Source organism: Coenobita brevimanus, chromosome 89, assembly GCF_032717465.1.
Source record: "Coenobita brevimanus isolate Jiangsu-jjx chromosome 89, ASM3271746v2, whole genome shotgun sequence".
In the NCBI taxonomy this organism is placed as follows: Eukaryota; Metazoa; Arthropoda; class Malacostraca; order Decapoda; family Coenobitidae; genus Coenobita; species Coenobita brevimanus.
Window position 1 is genome coordinate 21,201,779 of NC_137042.1, and position 19,560 is coordinate 21,221,338.

The 19,560-nt window shown below is 43.4% G+C and overlaps 1 protein-coding gene across 1 annotated transcript in view; it reads left to right on the forward strand.

The window, feature by feature from the left end:
* Positions 1–19,560, forward strand: part of LOC145411413 (follistatin-related protein 5-like) — a 338,220-nt gene that overhangs the window by 256,841 nt on the left and 61,819 nt on the right. Inside the window, exon 3 of the mRNA XM_080281453.1 lies at positions 15,056–15,176. Within this exon, the coding sequence (XP_080137579.1) occupies positions 15,056–15,176 (121 nt within the window). The remainder of the gene's footprint in view (positions 1–15,055; positions 15,177–19,560) is intronic.

The window sequence follows — 19,560 nt, forward strand, 5'->3', positions numbered from 1 at the left end:
ATTGGTGATGGTGATGATAATATCGTGTAGATGCAATTTTTCTCTAAGATTTCCCTTTTCCATATTCTCTTCTTCCTTCCCCCCCGAACACAGTCTGGTACGAATGCACACACACACACACACACACACACACACACACACACACACACACACACACACACACACACTGAGAATTTAGAGATCGAATAATATCTATCTATCTATCTATCTATCTATCTATCTATATATATATATATATATATATATATATATATATATATATATATATATATATATGAGAGAGAGAGAGAGAGAGAGAGTGTTAGTTTGTTATAACTACGTTCCTCCTTCTTCTCCTTTCCTCTCTATTGTTTCCTCCCTTCCTTCCCCCTCTGTGCCTCCCTCTCTCTGCTCACTTTCGTTTTTGATCCCCTGTTTTTCCCCTTTCTTTATTTTATTCTCTTTCTCTCCCACCATTCCTTCCCTTGCCTTAACTCACCCCCTCATCTTCCCCCTCCCTCTCTCTCTCTCTCTCTCTCTCTCTCTCCAATTCCTTTAGTCCCTTCTTCTATCCATCAATACTTTCCGTCCGTCCGTCCCTCCCTCCCTCCCCCCGTCTCTTCCTCAAGTAATTCATTTGCCCTCCTTCCCTCCTTCCTTTCTTGTCTCCCTTCTCCTCTAACTTCCTCCTTTCCTCTCGCATTCTCTCCCTTCTTACCTCCATCCCTACATTCTCCCTTCCTTCCCTTTCTCCCTGCGTTTTGCTTATATATTTATTTCCCATCCTTCCACATTCATTCCATATTTTCTTCCTCCCTTTTCTTCTCCACGCCGGCTCCTGTTCCCTCCTTCCTTTCCTACCTCCCTTCCTCCAACTCTCTTTCCCTTTCTCCCTGTTTTTCACTCTCCATTCCAATCTCCCTCCCTCTCCCTTGCTCCCTCCGTCCTCATCTTTCCTTCTCATTGACTTCTCCCCTTCCTGCCGGCGACCAGTGTGTGTGTGTGTGTGTGTGTGTGTGTGTGTGTGTGTGTGTGTGTGTGTGTGTGTGTGTGTCTGTCTGTCTGTCTGTGTGTGTGTGTGTGTGAGAGAGAGAGAGAGAGAGTGAGAAAGAGAAACACCAATTGTCCTCGATTTTGGTGTTAATCATAATAGTTTACCGGATTCATACTGTGAGGCTTCTCTCTCTCTCTCTCTCTCTCTCTCTCTCTCTCTCTCTCTCTCTCTCTCTCTCTCTCTCTCTCTCTCTCTCTCAGTGTTCCTTTGTTTATTATCACCCTTTCTCTGATACGCTTTTTAGATTTTCTCACCTTTACTCCTTCCATCCTTTTTCCTCCCTTCCATTCCTCTATACCTCCTTTTCGTCCCTCCCTCCTTTATGCGTTCCTGCATTTCATCTAGCCTCTTCCTTCTCTTTCATCACCCTTGTTCCTCTTGTTATTATACATACATGCATACGCACATTTTATACATGCATACTCACATTATATATATATATATATATATTATAATACGTATACGTATGTGTGTATATTATTTACTCGTAGAGAGAGAGAGAGAGAGAGAGAGAGAGAGAGAGAGAGAGAGAGAGAGAGAGAGAGAGAGTGAGAGAGAGAGAGAGAGAGAGAGAGAGAGAGAGTGAGAGAGAGAGAGAGAGAGAGAGTATAGGTCAAAGTGGCAGCCTACGTGACCTCGTTAGTTTGACCTCCCCCCAAGCTCTCGCAGTAAAGGGGGTCAGGCGAGGTACAGTCAGGGGTAAAAGTTCTCGTGCTATTCCACTTCCTCAACTTTTCACCTACGCCATGTTCCTCACTTTCCCCGCATTCGCATCATATCAAAGAGAATTATGAATGGCCAGACAACCATGCCAGGCTTCTCTGATTTTAGGAGTATTAAACAGCGGAGGAAAGTGATAAGTGGAAAAGGTGGAATGTTTAGCGAACTTTTGTCCTTCCGTAGTTCTAGTTCATGGTGCGTGGTTGATGTTTTGTGTTGAATTAATTGTAATAATTCTCTCTCTCTCTCTGTCGAGTAGGTCTGATTTATTATATTCTCTTTCATGTCAGTTGTATTCAGCTTACAGAAGATCCCTCAGAGTGACCCCTCCCCACCCCTTTCCCCAGAGATAGTACTCATCCCTTTCATAGTACAGCATCATTATTTTATTTATGTATTACTATCTTCTGGTGACTTTCTTCACCCTGAAATAGACTTTGGAACTGGAGGGGTCATATATAGCCATCATTAATCCCTCCATCATCAGTCGCCTCTCCTAAGGTGGATAGAATCGTCTAGTAGCCCGAAGAATACTCTGAAAAAAAAAAAGTCATCGTATTTAAACTAGATATTTATTTTTTTATTTATTTATTTAAGAGAAAAATCATCATCGTAGTGGAAAGGTTCAACTTGGAAACTAGTAGATGAATACAAGAGAAGCGATTATCCACTGATTGGCTGAATGTGTGTGCTAAGTTCGTTGTTACTGGATGTCTTAACGTTTATTTAGTCGAAGCCATAGTAGTTTGTAGCTGAGCATCTAGGAGAGAGCTGAAATAGGGACGTACAATGTAAAATCGATGGTTGTGTGTTGTAGTGTGAGGGAGTTTCTCGCTGCTTTCCTTGTCAGTCACACTTGTATGTAGATATCGGAGGGTGGGGGAGGAGTGAGAGGCGTGTACGGAACGGAGGAAATTCTACTGTAGGTAATCATTAACATGAGAGTGATGAAGCGACCGGGGTACACTACACCTCAGTTGTGGTAAATTCATAAATTCGTGTTTGTGTTGGCGCAGACTGCTGAGAGAGTACATGTAAATAAATGAGCTTGCTTTTTCCTGTTTTCAGATGTCATCATGCTGTATCAGACAACACCTACGCGCGCGCAGGCACGCGCGCACGCACGCACGCACGCACGCACGCACGCACGCACGCACACACACACGCACACACACACGCACACACACACGCACACACACACACACACACACACACACACACACACACACACACACACACACACACACACACACACACACACACACACACACACACACACACACACACAGAAAGCCCATAACTCGTATAACCATTTCCGCACCCACCGCCACAACACCACACTAAAAAATGAGAGTCTGGATATATAACTAGATTAATAAATCATACAGGTACGTCAGGAGCGACACGCCTCGTGATTATTATACACATAATTTACCACATCAGGAGCCGTAGAAAAGTGTATGAATAATAAGTCTCTTGCCATTATAATAACAGCGTAAGGATGGCTTGGCTTGCAGAAACAGCTAAGCAGAAAATGAATGTTAAATGGACTTCCTTTTCCATGTCCGTACTGCGGGTGCAAGAGATGGACGGGGAGTGCCATCATCTTTATCATACTTTTCTCTCACTGGTAGGGTAGCGGTTTATACCTGACTTCATTATTCTTGTTACTTCCATGGTATAGGTCGTAAAACCGTTTGAGATACTTCTTGTTATAACTACTCTCTCTCTCTCTCTCTCTCTCTCTCCCGTGTATTTTCTACCCTCTTCCCTAATCTCCCCAAGCGACTCTCCCCTCCCCTTTCATTGCATCTCTAATCGTCCCTTCCTCCTGTCTCCCCTCACCTCCTCTCTCCCCTTCCCTCCTGTCCCTCTCTCCTTCCACTCGTTTATTCTTTCCTCCCCTCACCTCCCAAAGCGACCGTCTCTCCTCCCTCACCAATTACCTCCCTTCTCTTTCCCTACCTTCCCTCCCTGTCCGTTCCTCTCTCTTCTCTTTTCCCTCCTATCTCGTTTTCCTTCCATCCTTTCTCCCTTCCTTCCCCCCCCCATCTCTCTCTCTCTCTCTCTCTCTCTCTCTCTCTCTCTCTCTCTCTCTCTCTCTCTCTCCTTTCCGTTTTTCCTCCGTTTCTTCTCCATTTGCCCTTTTTTTGTCGTCATTTCCTTTCCCTCTGTATTTCCATTCCCTTCTTCCTCTTCGTTCCTCCTTGCTCTCTCCCTCTCCCCTCTCCTCCCCAAGGGCTTTTCTATCCTCACCATCTTATTGTCATGCTAAGCTCCCCTCCGCCTGCTTATTTCTCTCCCTCTCCCCTATTTCACCCCCCTTCTCTACATTTTCTCCCCTGCCCTCTCCCCTACGCTCCCCTCCCCATCCCCATCTCTTCCCTTCCTTCGCATCTCCCTCCCCGTTCTCTCTCTCCCATTTTTATCTCCCCACTTTTCTTCCGTCTTCCGTCCCCTTTCATTTATCATCCTCTCCCTTTACTCTCCTCTTCCTTCTTCTCAAGCCTCTCGCCTCCATTCGCTTGCCCTTTCCGTACTCTTTCCCTCTCCCTTCCCACTGTCTCATCCCCTTCCATCCCCGCCATTACCTCTCTCTCCCCTTTTTTCCCCTTCCCTTCCCTTTCCTACGATTCACTTCACTTCCTGTTTCCCCTTTCATTTTTCCTTCATCCCCCTCCCCACCTCTCCTCTCCTCTCATCTCATCTCATCTCATCTCCTCCCTCTCCCTTCCCTTCCCTTCCCTTCCCTTCCCTTCCCTTCCCTTCCCTTCCCTTCCCTCTTCCTTCCTTCCTTCCTTCCTTTCCCTTCCTTTTCCCTCCCTCCCTTCGCCTTCCATCCACTCGACTCTACCCTCCCGTCCCCGTAGTGAGTGTGGGCGGACACTCAGATATTCATGAAGGCCACCACGCAGCCAGTCAACCGCACACTCAGCCACACAGTCACACTCAGCCAGTAAGCCACAGTCACAAAACCATACAGTCACACTCAGCGAGTAAGCCACAGTTACAAAACCACACAGTCACACTCAGCCAGTAAGCCACAGTCACAAAACCATACAGTCACACTCAGCCAGTAAGCCACAGTCACAAAACCATATAGTCACACTCAGCGAGTAAGCCATAGTCACAAAACCACACAGTCACACTCAGCCAGTAAGCCACAGTCACAAAACCATACAGTCACACTCAGCCAGTAAGCCACAGTCACAAAACCACACAGTCACACTCAGCCAGTCATCCTCTCAGTCAGTCAGCCACAGAACCAGCCACCACGCACCGACTCAGCCAGCTTGAAACACAATACTCTGCATCTGTTGGAAAATCAGCTTGGCTAAGGTTAGGTTCTTTTTTTTTTTTTTCCTAACTCCACTCACTTACTGACTTTGTACCGAGGCTTTACTTATTCCCGTGTGGGTTAAAGCTCTCGTGTGTGAGGGACTTACCACATACAGCACTTCTAAATAGGATGGAATTAGAGGCATGTTGTCCTCTCAGATCCCCTTCACTCACTGATTCCCTTCGGCTTCTGTCTCTTCGCCACAGTGTTGAATGTGTGTGTGGTGTGTGTGTGTGTGTGTGTGTGTGTGTGTGTGTGTGTGTGTATGTGTATGTGTGTGTGGTAGCTGTGTGGGGGTGTCATTGTTGGACTGGGAATATTAACACTATGCACAGACATTATCACAACAGAGACACATTAAAACAGTTCATCCAGAAGGAAGCCAATAAACTGCAACAAAGGGATAACTGAGAATAACTAACCAGAATAAATGACCCTGTAACTGAACTTGTGCTAATGAAGTACCGGATATGTATCTAACCCTTCCAGTTCATTAAATCTCTCCTAACCTGAATGAAATCGTCTGGTGATAGGAAAATATAAGAAGTGCGTCACGTCGTTGGTGGACGTAACCCGTTTAGCAATATGACGTCTGTTTTATTTCTGCTACCGCCATACGATTAGGGTGGTCCATATATAACCTTTCCTTTCCATCCCGCCGAACGTTTGTGTGTGTGTGTGTGTGTGTGTGTGTGTGTGTGTGTGTGTGTGTGTGTGTGTGTGTGTGTGTGTCTGTGTGAGGACAGCTTAGCGTTGTCAGTGTCTGTCCTTCATTTTGTTCATTTCCCATTCCCATTCTCACACCCACTCCCACACCAGCAGACTGAGGTGTCCCCCGCAACACATAAGAAACCACCAGAGGAGTTTCTAGAGGAGCACTATTTATGGACAACCCTGTCTTTAGCATAGGAGGGATTTTTTTTTTTTTCAGACGAGAGGGATTTAATATAACTGTCATTAACTCCTTCACTGCTAGGCTGATCTTTGCTGAATTAAATCGTTTGGCAGCAGCTAAAATAAATATATATGACACCCTCGCGCCGAAGGGAGTAATAGATGCGTGGGTGTTGTAATGGATGCTCTCTCTCTCTCTCTCTCTCTCTCTCTCTCTCTCTCTCACACACACACACACACACACACACACACACACACACACACACACACACACACACACAGGCTAATTACGAGCGTTACCTGAACTGCTGTTGTCACAGTTAATCACCTCAGATGACAATACAGGGGCTGGCATGGTTTACGTTTAGTTCATTTATTGTCACTATTGAGGCACGATTATATTAACTTGTGATATATAACTCGGATTTAAGGGGTTAGAATAGATTTTAGTGAACTCCTCTGTAGTGACGTATTACCGCCAGACAGTTATTTTCAGTTTCTGATTGATACCTCGGAAATTGACTTTATTTTTAGGCTAGTAATGTTCCACGAGATTTTAAAGCCAAGTTGATTTTCCTTTCAGTACTTTAGAAGAGAGTCGTGTTTGTGCGAACACTGGAAGTGAAAATCAGTACAGTCGCAGTGTTGACTAACGGAAGAGCGTCACCAAAATAGCAAATCAGATTATCATAATTATGGTTACATGGTTGACGTCATCATATCATGCTGTACGAAAGAGCGTCACCAAAATAGCAAATCAGATGATGATATGATTACATGGTTGACGTCATCATATCGTGCTGTGTTAACTCTACTGTTCATAACACTTTATTTAGACTGGTATACATTGTAAAGTGTTATGTCCTTTACCGCGCCCTCTAAATTTCACGTAGGGAACAAACATACTCGTACTGTGTTGTATCATTAGGAAATTGGGAGCATTTAAGATAGGTCGAAATACACTTGGAACAAGCTTGACTAATATTGGGTTTCATTCTCAGTTTCGATGCTCGCGATAACGGACCTTCCTCCTCATATTCAGGAGTGTTGTCAATAATACTCGGTATCTTGACTCCTCCCTGCGATAACGCGTCTCAGATTTGAACCTGAGCACTCAGTACGGTGACGCAGTTTTTTTTTTTTTCCTCATTTTATTGAACTTAGAAACCCGCCTTTATGATGAATGGTTTACATACTGTCTTCATGAACCCCTTCAGTAGTAAGTACGATGATGTAACGTTTAGCATATTACCAGCGGATGATGTGTTTGGACTTTGGAAACCGTATCATTGAAAGAGGTTAACATTCAGGCCTCTGTTACTCCCATAGACCTGTGTGTGTGTGTGTGTGTGTGTGTGTGTGTGTGACCTTTATACAGATGTGGGTAGTGTCAGAATGTGAGTGGCCGTGTGGGTGTGTGAAGGAGTGTAGTGTGTGTGTGTGTGTGTGTGTGTGTGTGTGTGTGTGTGTGTGTGTGTGTGTGAGATAGAGAGAGAGAGAGAGAGAGAGAGAGAGAGAGAGAGAGAGAGAGAGAAAGCGGGGGGAGGGGTTCTGTGTAGGTGTGTGTGTGGGTGGCAGCATTGTCCACCACCACCACTGTCTATTGATATCATATGAGAGAGGGAGAGGGGATCGCACAGGTCTTGGCATTTCCAACCACAAGCCACTACCTTGATTGTTTTGCCTTCACATTACTTACCACCGGCAAAGCATAGTAAAGTATTTTCTCTACAAATGCGTTTCTCGGATGTTTGGATTCTTCCGCGATTATTTTACCATTACGACTGCAGTACGTACACGTTTCATTACACTACATTTCATTTTGTGGCTGCATATAAATCTGCATGTGCATCAATACACTTATGCTTTAATACACATGTTTTTTAGTTTAGTATTATTCACTGTTTTTATACGTTTGGTATATAGCCATAGATGATTCGACATACAGATCATTATATACAATTCTTACTTTCCAGTACACAGTAGACTACGCTTCACCAATCAGCTACATACAAACCCATATGCTGTACACACTTCGAAATGTCGTCTCCCTAATACATGCCAGTACCAACTACAGTTTGTACATTCATTCCAGTACAACACACTTCAGTACATGTCTGTATATTTATCCACGTTCTACACATCAGTACATTTAACGGCTCATTCTATATACTCAAAACACATATACACGTCAGTACATGAACATCTCAGTACAGCATTCATTATGCAGCTTCGTATAAATCCACATAAACACTTCAATACACACTTCAGTAAATGTACACGTTTAAGACATACTATACACATAAATACACAAAAACTCTGTTAGCTACGTACATACAAATTCTATTAGTTACACACAAATCCACATACTGAACGATGCTTTTGATTAATGAGATTGAAAGAATCCAGGGCTGAGAGCCTGCAAAACTACTTTTAAAAATGAAAAGAAAAAAAAAAGCCAAGTTCGAGATACGTCAGTTTCGAGATACTTGAGCCGATTGCGTAACCAGAAGTCATAAGCGGTGGAAAGACAGATTGATGAAGACAGTCCAAGAAATAATCAACTGCTTACGTGAAAGACTATGAGTACCTGTCAAATGTTGCATTAGAGGCTGGGCGTAAAAAGGATAAGAGTATGTAGCTAGACGGTCTCATGCCCGCCATAATAGAGGAAGAACTGCAAGAAGAGGGTTTAGGAGAACAGTAGAAGAGAGAGAGAGAGAGAGAGAGAGACAGACAGACAGACAGACAGACAGCACGCTTCCACTTCGAAACACAGCCTGTATCCATCTATACAAAATCCAGCTATCCATTTCAAAACACATCCATACACTTTACTAATCGGATTAGCCCAACAAATACATTACTACAGGTACGAATAGACGAGGGTGCGCCATTGCAGAGCTCCTATTCACACGGGATTTATTTTATTTGTGTATGTATACTTAAAGGGGAAGGAGGTTGTGGCAGTCCTAGCAACTCAGTGGTGTGGAGGAGACTGAGGGAGAGGAGGAGGAGAGAGGGAGGGGATGAAGGTGTGGGAGGAAGGGGGAGATGGACAGGGGAGGGGGAGGGGGTGAAGGTGTGGGAGGGAGGGGGAGATGGACAGGGGAGAGGGTAAAGCGAGATATGGGAGGGGGAGTTAAGTACTCTGTTTTTAAGAGTGTGTGCAGTGTATTCTTGTAAATTAGTCTCTCTCTCTCTCTCTCTCTCTCTCTCTCTCTCTCTCTCTCGTCTAGTTTCATCCTTCACTTTACTTTCTCCTTTTTCCCTCTCTCCCCTCCCGTTTCTTTTTCTCTTTCCTCTCCTCTTGTCTTTAAACCATTCCGTAATTACTTGTTCCGTTTTCATCACTTTTCCTAGTTCGGTTCAGTCACTTCTTTCCTCTCCCCTTCCCTTCCCCCGTCTCTTTTCTCTTCTCCTAACCTCCCTTTCCCTGCTCTTCCCCTTCCCTTTACCCTTCCTCTTCCCCTCCCTTTCGCGTTCCCTCCCTTCCCTCTCAACCTCCCCTCGTCCCTCCCATCCTTTGCTTCGAAAAACTACTTGCTCTTCACCTCCTCTTTCACTTCCAGACATTTCTCTCTCCCCTTGTCTCTGCTCCACTTATTTTTCCCCTCCATTCTACTCCTTTCTCTTCCCCTTCTTTATATATAAACTTATTAATTACTCTACACTTCCACATTCACTTCGTCTTTTCTCTCTCCCTTTTTCTCTTTTCATCGTTTTCCATACCCTCTCCCCTCCCATCGCTTCCCCTCTCTTTATAAACTTCGTACTTTTCACTTCCTCATTCGCTTCCAGTAATTTCTCTCTCCCCTTCTGTTTCCTTCCCTCGTTTTCCTTCTCCCCTCATCCTTCCCCTCCCGCCTCTTCCCTCGTCTCCCGTCTCCTCCCAGCCTTCCCCACTGCTTATCAAGCGTGGTCTAACGTAATGAACGTCTAAACCTACGGAAAAAGTATTGAGAGGCTGAATTGTTGAGTGGCACGATGGCTATTTCCTCTCTCTCTCTCTGCTGCTGCTGCTACGCAAACATGTAAACGAATGCTAGCTTTAATGAGAGGATTATGGTGGTGATGAAACTGATGATGTTATTAGTGGTGGTTGATGGTAGTAGTGAGGATGGTTATAGTGGTGGTGGAGGTGGTGGTGGTACTAGCCTTATCCATCCAGTGACTTGTTTTTCTTATTTATGTTGCCGTCAGACGATTTTATGCAACTTTGGAAAGGCCTCTCCTGTTGAAAGGGTTAATGAAGGCCGTGTCAAATCTCTGCAGTTCCAAGATTCTGCTTAACTACATCATGATGAACTTTTAAATTCGTGTTTTCTTCAGACAATTTTTAATCAGCTTTGGAGAGACTTTTCAAACTGTAGGAGTTAAATTTAGCCTTCTTTAACCTCTTTGATATTAGAGAGTTATCATCATAAATAACCTCTGGAGGAGTAAGATTTAAAAAAAAAAAGTAATGTGGCTGAAGGGGTTAAGCTGAACACAGTCGTCTGGAGGTAGGAAGTGAAAGCGGTGAGGGCAGTGATGGTGGTAGTACAGATATTGTTAATAGTGGTGATGACAGTAGGCTACAAGCGCGAGTGTGTTTTACATAAGCTGTTTTATATCTAAAGTATAAACATATTTCGTTTTCCTCGCAGCCCGACATTTATATTTTGTTTCCTTGCGATAGAATTCACTGTATTTTTTTCCTCGGGTATTTTTAAACTCTTTTATTCTCAGTCGAGGCGGCGCAGTGTCTGTTCTTACTGTCTCTTCTCAGCATAATGGTGTGCAGTGTCTATTCTCAGTGTCCGTTCCCTAGGCCCAACAATCTTCCTGCATGCATAATTTGCACCACCCCTTTAATATCACCAGTTGAACACCTCATACTTCTCGTCCATGCTGAATACATTGAAGGGCTCTCTCTTACATGACTGGTATGGTGGTATTAGTGAGGATGTTGATGTGACATGTCGATGAGTCTTATGGAATCTCATTTGACCTTTTTAAAAAATTCAAATCCCAAGTCTGTTCTCTGCCTCAGCCTGGGATCGATCTCGCGCCAAGCTGCAGTTCAGCACACTTAACACTTGACCAGCACACCCCTATGGACCTAAAGCAGGCTAAATGGGCCAGGTGGAAGTATTTTTATAAATTACATCTAATTGAAACGTAATAGATATAAAATGGCCTGTTTCTGTCATTCTGAACAATGATATAAGTTGGCATGGAACACGTAGTAGATACAAATTGAAACTTTTACGTCTGTTCGAACTGCAGTGGGTCCAGCTTTACCTGTTTATATCAGTCTGAACGGTAATGGGGCCAAGTTGACCTGTTTATATCAATTTGAACCGTACCGGATCCAAATTGGCCTGTTTATATCAGTTTGAACCGTAGTAGATCTCAAGTGATCTGTTTATCTAAACTGACCTGTGAACCGAAATAGATCTAAATTGAGCTGACCGGACCTAATTTGACCTGATATGAGTCCCCATGCCAAAGGCTGCACACAAATTAACTACTGGACTAATTTTCTGATAATTGGATTAGGCAGGAGAATGGCCGTGCTCGGTGTTGTTTCCCGGATGAATTTGTGCAGCGACGCAGGTATATGGTCGAAAAATATGTTCAGTTTTGCTCCTGTACTCAAATGACCTTTTTTCGACTTAGTCATGCTATTTGTTGACTTTATTCAGCTTAGGAGCGAGTTTTTGGAACCGGAAGGGTTAGATACAACCTTCATGAAGCCCCTCATTACGAAAATTTTTCATAGTTTGAGCAAAATCATCAGGAAGGAGAAGAATGGAAGTACTAAGAGGAAAAGTTACGATACTGAAGAGTTTACTATAGGTTTGTTTTGCCATCATCATCATCGTCCTCGTCGTCGTCGTCGTCGTCGTTGTCAAATATATCCGCCAGTCAGATGGTGTCTTGATCGAGCTTCTAAACCTTTCACTACGATGGACTCCTTAGCTTCATAACATCATATGATGGTACCAAGCATAGCATTACAAAAGGCGTCATCACACTGAAGGCGTTATTGCAGACTGTCTCTAACTTTCGCACTTCTCGTATTGAAGATGTTAATGTGTATAAGTCCTTTTTGTGTGTGTGTGTGTGTGTGTGTGTGTGTGTGTGTGTGTGTGTGTGTGTGTGTGTGTGTATTTGTCAGTTTTTGAGACTGAAGCGAAAATGAAATTGATGTTCGATTGAGTTTGATGAGAGTGGACATTAGATTTTAAGAGAGGCGTCAGGTTTAAGTGTGTGTGTGTATGTGTGTGTGTGTGTGTGTGTGTGTGTGTGTGTGTGTGTGTGTGTGTGTGTGTCTGTGTGTGTGTCTGTGTCTGTGTGATATTCGGTATGGAGAAAGTGTGTTCGCGTGAGATATCGGTTGTAAAGAAAGTGTGTTTATGTGTGATTTAGTGTGAGAGTGAGAAAGAGTGTGTGACTGAGAATAAGACAGATTGCGATTATACAGTTAAGGAATAATATCAGCAGACACTTGTGAGAGAGAGAGAGAGAGAGAGAGAGAGAGAGAGAGAGAGAGATCACCAGCTGCCAGAGCGGTGCACCAAAAAACCGCCCAGTGAAACCTTACCTTTAAAACTCATGAGTGTGTGCAGATGAAACCTCTGTTCTCTTATCAGCCCTATCTCGTGTCCCCTCCTGCAGAGTCATATTCTGCCACTGGGCCACGTGATACCGGCTTCTAAAGGACGAAAATATGTCAAGTTAGGATGCACAAACTGGGAACGTTTATCTGTATTCCTCCTCCTCCTCCTCCTCCTCCTCCTCCTCACTGTTTTCCTCTGCTTCCATTATCCAATGTTATATCCATTTGGTCCCATTTATCCCCTACTTTGTTATTTTTCCTAATCTTCTCTTCTTGTTTCTGTTAGCAGTCTTTATCAGTGATTCACCCTCTTTATCCCATTTCCTCTTTATATCCCTTCTTCCTATTTATTTCTTATTTCTGCTGATATTTAAATTTTCTTCTTTGTTATTCCCTCCTTGTTCATCTCACTTTCCTTTCGTCCACATTTATCCATACTTCTTTCCACTCTATTCTGCATCCCTCTTCTCCACCACCATTGTATATTAATTTTCTTTTGTCTTTTTTTCCTCCTAGTCTCCTTTATTTTCCTCTCCTTTGCCTCTTTTTCCCTCCTTTGTCTTTTTCATCCTTGTTCATCCCCCTCCCCTGTTTTATCTTCCACATTTATCCATTTTCTCTCCACTCTTTTCCCCATCCTCCTTCCCCACCACCATTGAAAGCTCACCGGCCACTGCCTCCCAGCTTTTGATACGAGTCCTGCACAATTCCTACAAGTCCCACGTTTCCCCATCTCCCATCCTACAGTTCCCACCCTTTGATCTCTTTATTTTTTAGTTCCCCCTCCAGGCCGCTTCACTGTTGCGGTTGTAGATAGTCGCTTGTTTTTCTCTTGCTTTACTGTTTCCACGTAGCCTCTAAAAATGTTTTTGTAAAAAAGAGTGTTGTATATATATTGTAAATACATTTTTAGTGTCAACGGTAGCCTCATTCATGGAACCGTACCTTATACTGTATACTCTGTTGCAGGGTGAAGTATTCGACATATTTGGATATGTTCGGTGTAAGTCTTATTTTCTACTATGTAGAATATTTTTACCAATTCCATTTATTTAAGATATATTTTATGACTAATATAAATCAGTATAAATCACCTTTTACGCAAGTGCACTTCACTTAATATATATATATATATATATATATATATATATATATATATATATATACTGTTCACACACACACACACACACACACACACACACAGGGCAGTACTTCGTGAACCAAGTACTCGATAAAAACCCTCAGGGCTTTCCGTTCTTTTGCATACATAAACTCTAACCAACAGCTTATACAGCAGCGTCAAATATATAATAACAGGGACGCTGGCATATGACTCACCATAACAGCGAATATTTAAAACAGTTTAAATTGTTTGTCAGAGTAAACTGACCCTGGGTGTTGTTGCTCTAGTATTTTGGGAGTTATTTCAGTCCTTCAACCCAGATAACATTCAGAGCACATGTATACTTACGGAGATCAAAGATTTCGCTCAGTCAAACGCCACACGACACGGCTGTTCCAAAATACGTCCATCCATTATTTCAAAATGGACTAGGCTTTGGCAACACAGTCTGATACCACCATGTTGCTCATTATTTTTTATGGGGGGGCTTTGAAATAATGAGAGGAAAATTAACGCTTAATGTGGTTCATATTTGCTTGTTGTTGGTGATAGTAATTTATCTGCAGTAATAGAAAAGATTAGACTGAAATTACTGTCTGTGCTTGCGCCATAATGCAGTAGTGATGTGAGGCAGGTGTGGGGTGAGGCAGGTGTGGAGCAAGGTACCAGTATGTGTAAAGTGAAGCAGATGAGGTGTGAGGGAGTATTGGCGTCCAGGCAGGTGGAGAATTTAGAGAGATGTGAAGCATTAGGATAGGTGTGAAATAATAGGGCGAGTTGGAAGAAAGTAAAATAAATATGAGGTGAGCGTGAAGGAGTAAGGCCAGTAGAAAAACTGAAATAGGTATACGGCAGGTAATGAGGTAGGTGCAAGAAGGGTATGAGATTAGTTAGAAAGATAGCTAGACAATCCTTATCTGAGCCACTAACCAACTACCCTACAATAACAACATTTGCCTCTTTGAAGCTTAATCCAAGTCATATTCAAGCCAGATCCAAGCCACTAACCACCTGTCACACAGGAACTAGATACGTTGTCCTTCACTTGAAAGTCGTTTTCAAGCCACATACAAATTAAATCCAGGCCACATATATGCCGGGTCACCACCCTCTCTCCCTCTCGCCCATAAGGTCAGGGCAACACTTCAGTAACTAAATACAGTCCACATATAAACCAGTTCCAAGCCACATACATGCCATATCTAGACCAGTAACCCTCCTTCCCACAGTAGCTGTACGAGTTAAGGCGAAATGTAAGCCACGAAGAAACCAGGTCAAAGAAGCCACATTCAAGTTAAATCCAAGCCAGTAAATCCTCCTCTCTGTCTGTTGTTACAGTCGCGGCGACACCGGGACGCGACGCCATACATCGACGACGAGTCCCACCGCCTGTGGTCCACGGACACGGCTCAGCTGCTGCCGGGGGAGAACATTGATGCACACCTACTCGAGCACCATGGTTAGTGTTATGTACTATTTTACTTCATTTTCTTAACCTTCTCCTCTTTCTCTTTCTTAGCTACTTCCTTTTTTCCTCCTTCGTTTCATCTTCGTTGACATTTCTTCTGCTTCCTCTCTTCCCCCTCATCCTCCTGTGTTCGTCTTTTGCTTCTCCTTCCTATATTTTCTTGCTACTTTCTTCTTCATACCAGTGTTTCATTCACGAACACAACAGCCCAGGTACTGCCGGAGACGGAACATTGATGCACGCCTTTTACATAATCATCATCATCATCATCATCATCATCATCCACGACAAGGTCCTCCTCCTCCTCCTCCTCCTCCTCCTCCTCCTCCTCTGTCGTTCCGGTTGTCGGTCCACGTTCAACTTTTACTGTTTTCGGTATTACTTTCTCATACACGGTCTCTCTCTCTCTCTCTCTCTCTCTCTCTCTCTCTCATTCTAATTACCAAATGCCAATTAACGTAGATAAATGTCAAGTGTTACATGTGGGAAGTCGCTATCATAACTGAAAATGAGCTATCAGGACGTGGAACAAAGGAGTCAGACACGATCACACATTCGGCAGAGGACGTCATTATATTTTTTTTTTTCCTGCAACCAGGTGATTTTATTTATCTTAAAGGGAGAATACCCTAGTGGACAGAAGTTAGGGAAAGCTATAGGTAACCCCTCTAGTCTGAGATGTCTTATTAAGCTGAATAAAGTCGTTTGGAAGTAGCAGGAATGAAATGATAAGTACGTCATCTAATTAGAGTGACAGGATAAAGACCATATATTTCTCCCAGTACTGCAGTGAAGCAGACAAGAAATTTAATGCAGTCAGAATATGACAGAAGGAAGACTCACATTAAAGTAAAGCTGTTATCATTTCCTTTATAACCTGCAGTCTTACTTCGACTTTATGCGCTTTAATTGCGCATTGCAGTTCTAGTGCCCATACAGTAGGCCTATCTAAGAAAGGAAATAATCAGTGCAGAATGTAACAACTGTAGTACTTCTTTCAGATTATATCGCGGGTGGAAATAGATTATAACAACTTTGTTCCTTCCCCAGAGTCGATAAAGTTGGATCCTAATAAAGTGCTTTGCTGTAGAAAAAAAAAAGTATGATAAAGTAAGCACGTAAGCTTTGTAAATGTAAATAATTTTACCATATATTTACCACAGACATTTAACCACCTCAGTCTGGAGACGTCTTTACCAATTTGAATGAAATCGTTCAGCATTACCCACATCCAAAAGAAAAAAAATGACCTCCTCTGGGTAATAGGGTTGAGCTATATGGAAAGGGATTTCAGAAAATGGTTTGGAATACCTTATAAGTAATTATCAACGTTGTTGGCATTACATAGAAATTAAAGTACAAATTAACTCATAAGTAAATAAAAATTAAAGTGTGCAAACATTCGATTGCAATATCCCCCCAAAAATTTTATGGATCAGTAACCCTTTGTTAAACAGTATAATGCATTCATGAACGGTTATGCCCTAGATGCAGTACAGGAGCATGATTGACCCGAGTTCGTTTGAGCCTTATTCCTTAGTGATGTATGCATTGATGTATTGGCAAACAGCTTATAGAAACTTGTGGTATAGTTCTGTTTATAATATGCAATACCATCACACTTGTATGGTTACAGCTCATGAAAATTACAAATTAATATGATCACTTGTTTTAGATTTAATACTGCCTCTACAGTTCACGTAAATTTTTCTCCAAACGTTTTGTCCTGTTTTGTGTTCTACCTTTTGTTTGCTGTACGGTCAGCGGGCGAGGGACAAAGCCAAATGCGTTTCAGTCCTACTCTTAAATTTCAGTGAATAGAGAATGAGTTTTAATGAGGCTGGACAACGTATTAAGGACCGTAAAATCATTTTTCTCTCTCTCTCTCTCTCTCTCATTCCGACATTGACATTCTGACCTCCTTCCCTCTTCTCTACCACCCTCCCTCCCCCCTCCCTCCCGTCACTCCTTCCCCTCTCACTAATGCCTTTTCCCTGTTTTGAGGGGGGGGGGGACGAGGGACTGGCAGTTTCCTTTTTCCTTTCTTGGACTCCTTTCTTTGTCCTTTTATATTTTTGGAAGGAGGAAGTTTTTCGTGGTGTTTTAAGGGGCCTTTTTTTGGGGGGGATGGGGATCAGGTAATACGCAGTCTCTCTCTCTCTCTCTCTCTCTCTCTCTCTCTCTCTCTCTCTCTCTCTCTCTCTCTCTCTCTCTCCGTCGTCCGTCGCATCGCCATCGCTTCACATTTATTCTTGGCTTTCGTGGCTGCCGGGTTTTCTCACACAACCCTGTACTATTTTCATTTGCTCTCACATCCACTTTATATCTTTTTCCCGTTTTATATATATCTTTTTTTACTTCTCAATTAGTGGCCAAATGTTCGTGTGTGTGTGTGTGTGTGTGTGTGTGTGTGTGTGTGTGTGTGTGTGTGTGTGTGTGTGTGTTTGTGTGTGTGTGTGTGTGTTTTAGCTTTCTTTACCGTCTTATATTGGTCACTTGCACTTGCTTTTTTTTCCGTTTTTCCTTTTATCTCTTTCGCTTTATCTTTTCGTCTTTCAGGGGTGACTCATGTGAAAGTTGAATCGTCGCACTTGTCTGTTGGTGTTTGGGTGTGGTGTGACTGACTTCCACTTTCGCTGTATTGCATATTTTAAGCAGATGACCTGTTTTGAACGCTCACTTATATTTTTATATCTACATTCACTTTCGCAGATGTAGTCACTCATACACACTCTTACAATCCCACACACTCACACAGACTCACACGCTTTTTCATTCCCCACACGCACACCGTCTCTCTCTCTCTCTCTCTCTCTCATATTCATGGTAAGCTACTACCTTGTATGGGTCATAAAACCTTTCAAGGCACTACTTGTCCTTGTAACCCTCATTCTGACCACTCTGCAACCATCCTCCTTCCATTTTCTCTCCTTTCCTCTCCCTTCCTCCCATCACCCCCTCCCCCCTCCCCTCCCAGTCTCCCTCACCATCCTATCTCATCCCACGTTCCTCCTGGATTCCCTCCCCTTAACCCTATATTGTCTCGTAACACTCCCACTCCGTCTGTGTCAGCCTCTCTCCCCCCCATCTCTCTCTCTCTCTCTCTCTCTCTCTCTCTCTCTCTCTCTCTCTCTCTCTCTCTCTCTCTCTCTCTGTCGACACCTTCCCTTCTCACATACAGTTCCCCTTCCTCCGTCGCTCTTATATCTTACTTCTTTATTTTCTTCTTATTCTTTCTTATTCCTGAGATTTTCTTGTCTTCATTTTCCCAGTTTTCTTTTGTACCTTTTCTTCCAATCCTGTTCGATCCATGCATTCTCCACTTCTACTCACTGCACTTCCTCCCACTCACTTCCTTTACCTCACTCAATGCCACTTCCCCCCCCCCTCTCTCTCTCTCTCACACACGTTACTCTGTCATTCCATTCTTTTTTCATTCGCCAGAGTATGTTGCCCTTTCATCCCTTTCTCTCCTCATTTTTTTTTTTTTAATCTTTACGTCCCACCCTGTTGCTTACTTCCCTAGTTACCCATTCAACGCTCTCCTCCACCCATCCACTTACACGTTCCCCATTCATCCACTTATCCACTCTCCCGTTTTCTCTCTCCCATTATGTGCCCACTCTCTAATCGCTCACACTTCCACTTTTGTGCTCCCCACTCACCCACCTTCCACACTGCACTCCCTCCACTCATCCATTTATCCACCCTCCCTACTCATCCATTCATCCCCTACCCACCCATTTATACACCTTCCCATCCTTACATACCCATTCATCCACTTCCCCGCTACCCTTTTGCTCCTTACATTACTCTCCCATTCATCTACTCTTTCCCCACTTTCTTTCCACCCACTCACTTTTCCCTACATTAACATATAATTACAGGGAATATTATTTGTTAAGGAAGTCACATTAGACTTGTCTCAGGCAGACATAGGAATATTATTTCATACAAGTGGCCTGATGTTCTGAAGACTCCGTCAAGGCACCTAAAATTTTACATGTTGTCGTCGTGTGCATAACATATCACTGCCCTTTCACCCCGCACGCCTCATTCGTCCCATCCACCTCACCCATTCTCACGGCTTACTCCACTCACCTGTTTCAGATCACTTATAATCATACACAGCACTGAGTCCACTCACTCCACTTACCCCAACCTTTATGCCTCACTCACCCCATCCAGTCACACCACTCATCCCACTTGGCCCTCTCACCTAGCTCACCCCCATGCCTGACACACCTTACTCACACCATACCTGACATTCCCCATTTAGTCCACTCCATTCACCCCTCTCGCTCTGCTTACCCCATTCTCCTCTTACCCCACACCCCACTTTCCTCACATATCCCACCTACCCATAATATCCCAC